At 43.6% G+C, this 10,329-nt stretch overlaps 1 protein-coding gene across 5 annotated transcripts in view; it reads left to right on the top strand.

The window, feature by feature from the left end:
- The window catches only part of TPCN1 (two pore segment channel 1), a 65,622-nt gene extending 55,473 nt beyond the window's left edge, over positions 1 to 10,149 (top strand). For all 5 annotated transcript variants that reach the window (XM_006016848.3, XM_025193098.1, XM_014526271.2 and 2 more), the window contains 6 exons: positions 880 to 926; positions 1,869 to 1,937; positions 2,409 to 2,493; positions 3,080 to 3,216; positions 4,956 to 5,036; positions 6,676 to 10,149. In XM_006016848.3, coding sequence (XP_006016910.2) covers positions 880 to 926; positions 1,869 to 1,937; positions 2,409 to 2,493; positions 3,080 to 3,216; positions 4,956 to 5,036; positions 6,676 to 6,798 — 542 coding nt within the window. In that variant the 3' untranslated portion in view covers positions 6,799 to 10,149. The remainder of the gene's footprint in view (positions 1 to 879; positions 927 to 1,868; positions 1,938 to 2,408; positions 2,494 to 3,079; positions 3,217 to 4,955; positions 5,037 to 6,675) is intronic.
- The last annotated feature ends 180 nt before the right edge of the window (positions 10,150 to 10,329 follow it).

Here is a 10,329-nt window from a genome sequence, read left to right as displayed (position 1 = left end):
CCCCCCCAGCTTTTTCCTGGACCACTTTTCCCTGGGCTCTTTACCTGCCCCTGCCCCGCTTCCAGTGTGGGGCAGCCACATGGTCCCAGGCCAGAAGCCCCTGCTGGGGCCTGTGCAGGGCTGGGCAGGCCCTGCTGATGTGGGAGCCTGCTGGGGCTTCCCCTGGGTCCTACTGCCCTTGGTTCCTGTCATTTTTGACAGGAACAAAGGGCAGAGAAATATTCATTTTCTAAATTTTTTAGGGGTCCCACAGGCTGGATAGAATGGCCTTGCAGGCCGGATCTGGCCCGTGGGCCGTATTTTGCCCACCCCGTCTTAAGACATTTCTAATCGTCAGCATCCTCCCAGGTGTATCCTAGTGGAAAAATTGTTCTGTTTAACTTCCAAATTATCACTCATCTCCCAAAAGCCAGGATGAAGCCAACAGACTTATTTTGATTTGTGATCTAAGCCAGTTTTGAACCCGTTTTCCAGGTGCTGAAGGTCATTTATCCACTACTCTCCTGAGGCTAACACTGATGATACTACTAAAACTTATTCTGATTAAAAACAATTTTTAATGCAGTGATTTTTCTTTTTTTACTTCTATCTTTAAATACGAGAGTGAGATTTTATTTGGATATTGGTTAGTATAGGCTGGTATCTTAACTAAGAAACAAGCTAAACTCTGCTGTGGGTTACATCAGTATAACCTTCTGTTGTCATCGGTGGTATGACTCCAGATTAACCTCAACATAACTGAACCTACAGTGGCTAAACTGAAATGAAGTACCTTAGAATGTGTGATCACAGTTAACAGGGGAAACTGAGGCATAAAAGTGTTTTTGAAATAAGCATTTTATCCAGGCTGCCCTATTTGGTTTCTCCTTTCTCATGCAGTTACGCTGTTCGAGTTGACTGTTGTCAATGACTGGTACATTATTATGGTAAGTAGATCTTGGGGTATCAAATGTATAGTTAATGCCAGGCTCCTGGCATCACTTCATCCTTGGGCTGCAGTGCCAGATCATCTGCAGCACAACTCCTCATCTCAATGTGATGAGTAATGGCCAGATTTGGCCAAAATGGATTGGGTAAGGAGATGGCAATGCAGGTGGCCTGCTAGGAGCTGTTCTCCCTGGTAACATCTCTCAGGTTTATTATAAGCTTATTGTTAGTGGCTGGCTCAGTGCTGGTTTTCTGACTCTTGTATGACAATGACTTCTAGAAAGGAATCCTGAGTATTTTTAGGGAAAGGTGGAGATGGCTGAATGCTGCTCATTTACTTCATGTGGTTCTCATGATGTTTCTGAACAGTCTTTTTTCACCCACCCTCCTCTCCTATTATACACAGGTATATGTGCCCTTGCTTGGCCTGGCAGAAAGGTAGCCAATCTCTCCAGTGCTACACAATACAGCGTGCTTAGGAGTGACCTCAGTTGCTCATATAATGAGCCAGTCTGAATGTGTCAGACCAGACTGGCCTACAGCCAGCCTTCACTGAAATGCTGTTAACAATCTCATTCTTCAAGTACTTCTGTACCCCAGGCCTTTTTGTCCTAGGTAGCAGACTATGTATTGATAACTAGCAAAGTAGTTTTCTGTAGCACTCATTATCATTGTATTTAATTTTTCAGTGTTTAAGCATCGAAGTGCTATATAGGAATCTTTGTTCCTTTCTCTAGGGATGGTACTTCAGTCCCTGTGGCCAGATGAGGCTTTAAGCACTGTAGAGCCAGGCCCTGAGATTAGATACAAGGATTGCACTTCTATCTCATAAATTATGGGTTGGGTTTGTTTTTTGAGCATGTACTGCTCTCTGATCTCAAGCAGTTAATAGCACCTTCCTTTCTCTTTGCATGTCACTAACATCTGCCTGTTGTTCCTAGGAAGGGGTGACATCAGAAACCTCTCATTGGAGCCGCCTCTACTTTATGACCTTCTATATTGTGACCATGGTAGGTCCAGAGATTATTTTCCATCAACAGGGCATTAAATTCAAAAGGCGATTTTGCTACATGCTGGCGATAGAGTCCATGACTATATTAGAGAAGCTCTCCTCCGATATAAAGCATGCAAGAAACAGGCAGTCATCCAAGTGACTTTCAGTAATGATGCAGCAAAATCTGTGACAGAAGCATTTTTGAAGATGATATGCAAAGTATCTGTGGGTTGACAAGGGTCATGGTGGTGTTGGATTCATATAGTGCCTCCATATTGGACAACTTTCTGTCTCCAGATTGCTGGCAGACTGTCACACAGGCGTATCATAGACTTGTGAATTAGGACTTGCCCTCTCCCTCTGCTGAAGGCATGGAGGAAAACACCAAGAATTTTTGCACGAGTTTAACTCTTGCCTAGTTTGAATTGGGGTTGAGAGATGCTGTCGGTGCAACTCTTTGATCTTCTGTTTCTGTCCTCCTTCCTAGGTGGTGATGACTATCATTGTAGCCTTTATTCTGGAGGCTTTTGTGTTCCGCATGAACTACATGAGAAAGAACCAAGATTCTGAAGGTCAGTACACAGCCTGTCTGGCATGTGACTCTGTTGTTGCCCTCAGCCCTCCTTGTCCCTGTGATAAAAAGATGCAACAGAAAAGGCCTTGTGTTTGTTTTATTTTTTCTTCTCCCTTTTTTTAAAATGGCATCTCTGGCACCCACAATTCTGTAGATGGGAAATAACTGTATTTTCCAGTATTTAAATATTGGGTAGCTGCATGTGAAAAAACAGTAGTTACAATTTGTGGTTATTTGCATTTTCAGTGGACCAAACAAAAAGAAGTCACAAAGTTTAGGTCATTTTTTTTTTTTTAAATTAGTCCCCAGACTTCTTAGGAACTAGAAAATTCTTCCTGTCCTAACATTTGGATCATTTTTTTTCTAACCTATTGGGAAGACGTGGCTCCTTTTTGCCAGTTATCAGTCTGAAGAGTGTTGGTATATGTCTCTGGAATACTAATGCAGCTCCTTGCCAGGACTCTTGTTTGTTCTTGTACAGCCAACTGTGTTTATTGAGCTTCATACTCTAGAATAATAGCCATTGCTGATTGAAACTGACTTTCTCAATGACTGCCCACTGCTACCTTTCCCTCCCTTGTTAGAAGACAATGGCATTGTCCTGGAGAAGGAGATCTTCAAGGAGGAAATGGTTGCCTTAACTGAGCTTTACAAAATAAATTGTGCCACTTATGAAGTTGCGCAGCTTCAGAAGATCATTGCGCAGATGGATAAATATGAGGTAAGGAGAGAAGTTGATATACAAACCACAAGGCTCCTTTGCTTCTGGAATGCAGAACCCAATGCTACAGTCCTGGGATTTACAGGAGTTATTTTGCCATCATGCAGAGAGCATCTTTCTATACGTCTTTGACTTTTTGTCAGCATCTGCATCTTCTGAAGGGACTCTGGGTCAGTGCACAGACACTGCTGTTCACTGAGATGGTTGAACTCTGTTTGCAGACCGAATTCTTGCTGCCTTCCAAAGAATGCTGATGACAAGTCACCATCCATAATAGATGTTGGTTAAACTTGTCCTGGCCTGGAGTCTTACTAGAAGGAGCATTTTATTTTTCACGAGTTCCTTGCACTAAAACTACTGGCCCATTAAAACATCAGAACTGACCCGTTTCTTTTTACCTGGTATTGCGAGGGTGTCAAAGACATGACCCATGGACTAGATCTGGCCCACAGAGCCCTATCATCTGGCACATGATGTTGCCTGTGTCTCTCAGACTGGACCAGCATGTGGCATGCCCTGGACTGGCCTGCATGCCACAGACTGCACACATCAGCTCTAGCCCCATGTACTACATGTGGCACAAGGGGCCAGTCAGGAGTGCTCACTGCACGTGGCTCCTACACTGGACTAGTTCCGCATGCTGGTTCTGGTATGTGAGGCCAGTCTGTAGGCCCAGACCTTGACCTTGAGTCTTGATGCCCTTGCAGTATTGTATAGTGAGGAACAGACAATACTGGAATTTTTATGCAAGGCATAACGATATAAATTTCTCTTAACCATGGCTGAGCTTTACCCATCCCCCTCTCCCACCACTTTCATTAACACTAAAGGGATATTATCAAGCTTACAAATTTACTGACCTGGAAATCTGTTCTTGGCTGCGAGAATCCTATCTACCTCATGTTGGTACAAAAAAGAGAGATCACATTTGTTTTCCGTAGTAGCCACCTCAAATTCCTTTCATCCTGCCTAAGGAGGGGACACAAGGCTATAATAAATAACTTCATATTTACATTAGTTGGCTTAGTGTGCTTTTTATTGGCTTTTGCATTTTAATGCTGAATAATTGTGTGCATGTACATGTAGGTAAAATCTGGAACTGGAATCTGGAAGACTGTGCCTCCTGGGAGAGGCAGCTTTCAAGATAGAGTCTAAAAACTGATCTAATCTCAACTTTGTCCATTTGAAAGAAAAGTTCTAATAACAGTTTAAGTGACAGCTAAACTGGTGACTTTAAGGGTTTTTTTAAATACTTCATCAGTTAACCTAATACAGTCATAAAGTGACTTAAGCTGCTGTTCTCTTCTTGAGTGGGTCTAAGCTATTGAGGATTTTTGAGTAAATTACATGGTTTAGGGCAGGGGAGTCAAATCCACCTAGCCCTTTTGGGGGTTGGAGCTGGACCCAGTGGCAGCAGCAAGGCAAGGGGCATTGAGGAGCAGTGAAGGTTAATGAAGCCATTACTCACCCCTGGCCACCAACATACATCCCCAGCAGGGCTCTACCCCAGATTTCAGTGGCACCTTTAGGAGCCCCATAGGCCAAATGACAGACTTCTCCAACTGTATGTTTGACAGTGCTTGTCGAGGAAAATGTGGTATGGAGTTTCCTCCTGGAGGTGTTGGTTCACATCTTCCTACTAAAACTAGCTCACTATGACTTAGTGGGGTAGAGGCTCAGAAGACCTGGGATTTTTTTATTTCTATTTTTTGTTGCATGTCTTCTCTCTTTTTTCTTAGCAACCATCAATGCTGTTTCTGGGACGGAGATCAAGAACCAAAAGCGATTTAAGTATAAAAATGTATGAAGAAGAGATACAGGTAGGGAATGCCAAGGCGTTTAAAATCCTTAAGTCTCTGGTTAGCAGAACAATCTTTCTTAATTGGAATACTTAATCATCCTTTAAGTATTAGAGTCTTCTACCCAGAAGACACAGGTGCAGCAGAATGCTCTGCTGTGTGTTTACAATTTATAAAGCATCTGTTTATAATATTCATAACCTCACATTTGTATAAGTATCAACATGCATCACAAACTGTTCTTTATGATTGTGCATACACCACTGAAATGAGGAAATCTCCAGGGTAGAACATGGTACACATTTACCGGTGCCAGCAGCACCACTTGACAGTTCACCTGAAGAATAAGTTTTAGAAACACTTTATTTTTTTAGCAAGATCCTGAGAGCCTTCAAATGTAGCAGGCCTCTGCTAGTCATTTTACTATCCCTGCCTGCATTGGAAATATGTGGAACACAAATGAGTATTCATTTTTGACAGTTCAGTATCTGCTATGCTAAATACCATAGCCTGGTCTGGATGCCCTTAGGGCTTATGGAAGCTTAACGTCCATCTTCCCCGAGAAGAAGTTTGCTGTGTTCAGAGTGAGGCATGTTGATGGAGGGGCGTCCCCTGCCGGTCTGATAGGCAGTGTCCCTGTACTCTTGCATCATGTGAGCAGGTGGGGGCAGCAGAATCCTTCTTGCCCTTCTTTCCCCCTCACCGCGTCAGGCAGGTGGGCTCACTGACTATAGTAGTTCACTGACTGCAGTAGGTCATGGTGCCTTTCTCCTCCCTTGGAGGGGCAGTGTGACATTTGCCTGATAAATATAGGTATGGCACAGGCAACTTAGTAAGACTGGCTGGAGAATTAGAATTCAACTTGTGGAAAACGCTTGAGGTTTTAACATTTTGGTTCTGATATGAAATGAAACTACTCAACATCCAACTGTTGAAGCAAAGCCTCCATTATAGTCAGTAACCTGGTGGTGAGGTCACCCATCTGGGATAGAAAAGAAAAGGTTCAAGTCCTTACTCCGTTTAGTACCCAAACTGGAGTCTCCCATGTGTCAGGCAAACAACCAGCAGCCTTTTGGCTACAATGGGGTGCTTGTGCTTCTTTCTCCCTGATGAAAGTTTAATTAAAACTTTTCATTCCATCCAGGAAGAGCGCACACCAACTGCTGAAACTTCCTTAGCCTGACGAAGGGTTTTTGAACCTGAAAGCTTGCTTAATAAATATTCTCCAACTATTTGGGTTGGTCTAATAAAAGATATCAAATTCACCCAAGGAACCTTGTCTGCCTAATTAAAACTAATGCATTCCTGTAAAAAGTTTCCAGTTCAGTGAAGAAATGTCTCATCATCAAAAAGGCCAGCAAGTTCTAGAAATGAGTAGCCTTTTCAGATAGTGGTAGACTCAATGATACTACAGAGGAATAAATCGGGTTACTGGGGTACCCTCGGCCATGTGCTGAGTGAGAAGGGTGCACCAGAAGACTCCCACTCGAGTAAAGGGGCAAACTCACTAGGATTGTCACGACTAATATGATTCACTCCTGAAATGAACTGTTTAACCTTTTGAATCTTTTCAGTATTCTTTTGTTTCATGCTGTGGTGGGGAGGGTGTTGTGTGGGCAAAAGGCTGATCTTGGTGCCTGTAATCTTCTCCCTCCATTAGGAATGGTATGAAGAACATTCCAGAAAAGAAGAATATCAGCAGCGGCAGGAAGCTTTGCCCTCCTCCTCCAATAACCCCCTGAAGCCTTTGGGCCTCAGACAACGCTCCCAGACTGTCATCTAGGCCGAGCTAATGCAAGCCATTCTTCTATGCAATAACCATATAGTATTGTTTTACAATGTATTAAAATAATGTATATAGATCTATTCAGTATATTGGTTGGGTTTAGGGTTTAAGTGTCCCTTCCCTTAGAGGCTATATGAGTTTAAATAACGGACAAAGAGAAACCTAGAGGACTTGGATTAGGACTGCTGGAACCCAAGAATCATGTTTAACCTTCTTCAGCAAGCTCAAATTACTGCAGTTGTGAGCATCTAATACAGAGTATTCAGTCATGGTACCTCTCCATCTTCCAGGCACGGGCCTACAGTTCATCATGCCAATAAGAAAAGAAACCAGAAGGAAGGGATGCTTAATCTTTTGGAAAAAATGCTGAACTCACCTGCTAATATTCAAGTCCTGCCTCTTTAAAAATAATTTTTCTTTCAGTGAATCATTAATTCTTGACTCAAAAAATCAGGGAGTAAGTTTGTATTTCTTTCCCCCTCTGGTATAAAGCCAGATGGGCTGGATGAAAAGTTTAGCACTTAAATGTAAAACTAATCCATGTCTAAATCTCTGTGCTTACTGACGCATCTTGAGGCAGTCCTGATAACAGCCCAATCGTGGGCATCTAATCCAGCCCCTTCTGTGGTGGCTGAGCACCAGAATTGCACTCTAGCAGGTCTGCAGGGCATGACTAAAAATTACAAGACTTGATGCAACTTCTGGAGATATTTTTCCTGGAGTAGTGTGCTCCTGGGGTTTAGTACTGACTATCTGGGCTGTCCAGGGCTGGGAGCAATTTGCCAGAGCCCAAAACGCTCACTGTTTTATGAGGTGGGATGGGAGGTCCACAGCACTCGCTGCGGTTCTCAGCCCTGGCTGTTGAACCGTCCGCTTTGTAATGGAAGAGCCGTGCCTGGTCCTGTGCTCTTCTTGGCCTTGGCATTGCAAATGGAGGGGTTCTTATGGCACCAAAGTTGTGACAAAACCCACATATGGGCACTTTACTCTTCCCTGGCTCACTTGGCAATAATATTCCCAAAGGTGACAAACATTGACTGACCTGGTGACAGAGACCTGGCAGGGACCGTTGCTGTTCCTACTATCTTTAGTTCACAGCAGCGTGGGAAAAATGTGTGGTATGCCTTTCTGTATCATACAGGAAGACTTCTTGGCTGAATGAAGTATCTTCTATTCCCAGCTCTGTCACCGAGTTGCTTCTTGACCCTGAGCAATTTCCTTAATCTCTGTGTGCTGTTCTGCCCACATATTGGGAATAGTCACTTCTAATAAAGCACTCTTTTTGGATCTCTGGAAAGTATTGCGCATTGGATGTAGTGGCAAAACGTATATTAGAAGCTGCCATGCCCATCACCTTAATTTTTGCTCTCTCCAAATTAAGCCATACCCAGATAAAAGACTGCCTCTTTTCTCTAGGTAATCCAAAGGGCATAAGTTTGTTTTCAAAGTTAATTCTCCTTTCACCCTCTGAATGAGTTTGTTGCCCATCAACCCACTGCCCTAAGTCAGGGCTCGGCAAACTTTAAGGAGCAGCTGGGCCAAAAATAAGGTAGCCTGCTCCAGAGGAAGGTTACCAGGCAAGATCCAGCCAATGCTGCCACCCCCTGTGCCCCAGCCCTCCCTGCTGTATGTATGCCAAGGACTGACCTTTTGCTTTCACACCTGCTACTGCAGCCTCCACCCTTTGCCCCTGTCACCAACTGCCTCAAGCAACAAATTTGGTAAAAGAAGTGGTGGCTGCAGTAAGGGGGTGAGAGAGAGAGCAAGTGGCATTGCAAAAAAACTATAACTGGACAGCAAAGGGAGATGAGCCTGTCATCTACCCCAATTATGCGGCTTTGCACAGGCCAGATGCAATCGCTTGTTGGCTGAAGACGCCTGCCCTAAACTAAAGAACATGTCGAGTGTACTGGGAAGGGGGTGATAGATTTCCACAGCGTGGCTGTAGTGGACATCTGGATGCCATTGTCTCGTTGCTACTGAGAACCATGATGGGATTTTCAACTGTGCCTTAATGACTTAAAACACAAGTCCCAGTGACTTGTGAGTGACTAAAGCACATGTCCTTTGAAAATTTCCTGCATATGTAGAGGACAGAAACATTTTGATCAGTTTAAGGGATGGGTGGTCCACACAGTAGTCGGTTCACCTGTATCCAGCGCATGCAACCTATCCTTAGTGCTGCACTGTTGAATTCTTTCATCTGGGTGCTCAATGTCTTCACGTTCTGTATGGGTAGGGTTATCAATGACTTCTGAGCCCTTCTGAGCTTAATTGTGAAGAATGGGACTGGTGTCCAAACATACCCAGACCACTAAGTAATGAACATCCTTGAGCACATCTACACATGGACTCCCAAGAGCCAGCATTTTACACTCCATTAGTCATTTTTGGATGCTGTGGAAGTATATAGCTTCCCCTTCTCAGTTTCTTGCAGGATGGAATGTGCCAGAATTGTACAGGTTAAAATCAAATCTGGCAGTGTGGGAAAATCCACTCTTCTCTTATTGATCACTGAAGGTTTTTTTTCACTCCTGGGTGGGAAAGGAGCTAACGGCTTTGAGCTGTATGAAACATGGATTTGCCTGCTTAATATGAGGCAAGTTTTTTCCATAAGAGCCTTGTAATGAAGGATTCACATTGATGCTCTGAGATCTGTTTTGAAGCTAAACTGCCACACCTGCTTTCCATGACTTTATTGCTGAAAAACTGACCTGCCCCCAAATTATGCACTGTATTATTATTTGAACTTATAAGGTTCGAAGAGGTTACTTTTTCCAAATGACTTACAGTCTGGAAGGAAAAGGAAGTTTGAGTACGGGGCATCCCCTTCTAATTGTCCTCCACGTACCCTTCGTAGACAGAGACTTACTCTTAACCAAGAAGACAATCATTTTGTAGGGACAAGGGAGGAAGTATGGTAGGATTTTGTACGATGGTGTTTTGTTTATAAATGGTTTTATGGACATGTCTGTACATGGTTCTATAGATTTTCTGGCACACTAATAAAAACATCCTCTGCTTTGTAATGACAGCAGCCTCTACTTCTCTTTCCTACATTGAAGAACTGAGTTGATCTGTGGTTGAATTATTACCAAATCTGAGTAGCAGGATTGGGGGAGACTCTTCCATACTGCATCAGATGGCAGATGCTAGCACTTGAACCCTCCACACACCTAACTCTAAAAGCTGTAGTAATTTTAACTACTGAGGCATTCAAAATCCTTAGTTTGCCCTGTAATCTTACATCTTGTGCACTCCCTTGCCAAGATTTCTCCCCCGACCTCATAGGTTCATAGATGTAGTGTCGGAAGGGACCTGAGCAGATCATCAAGTCTGACCCCCCAGCCCTGGGCAGGAATGAATACTGGGCTCATATGACCCCTGGTACGTTTAAGCTCATATGACTCCAGCTAGGTAGTTATCTATCCTTCTTTTAAAGACCCCTAAGGTAGGAGCCAGCACCACTTCCCTTGGAAGTTGGTTCCAGATCCTGGCCACCCTGACTGAAGTAGTGCCTCCTGATGT

Source organism: Alligator sinensis, unplaced genomic scaffold, assembly GCF_000455745.1.
Source record: "Alligator sinensis unplaced genomic scaffold, ASM45574v1 scaffold216_1, whole genome shotgun sequence".
NCBI lineage: Eukaryota > Metazoa > Chordata > Crocodylia > Alligatoridae > Alligator > Alligator sinensis.
This window is presented reverse-complemented; position numbering and strand designations above follow the sequence as displayed.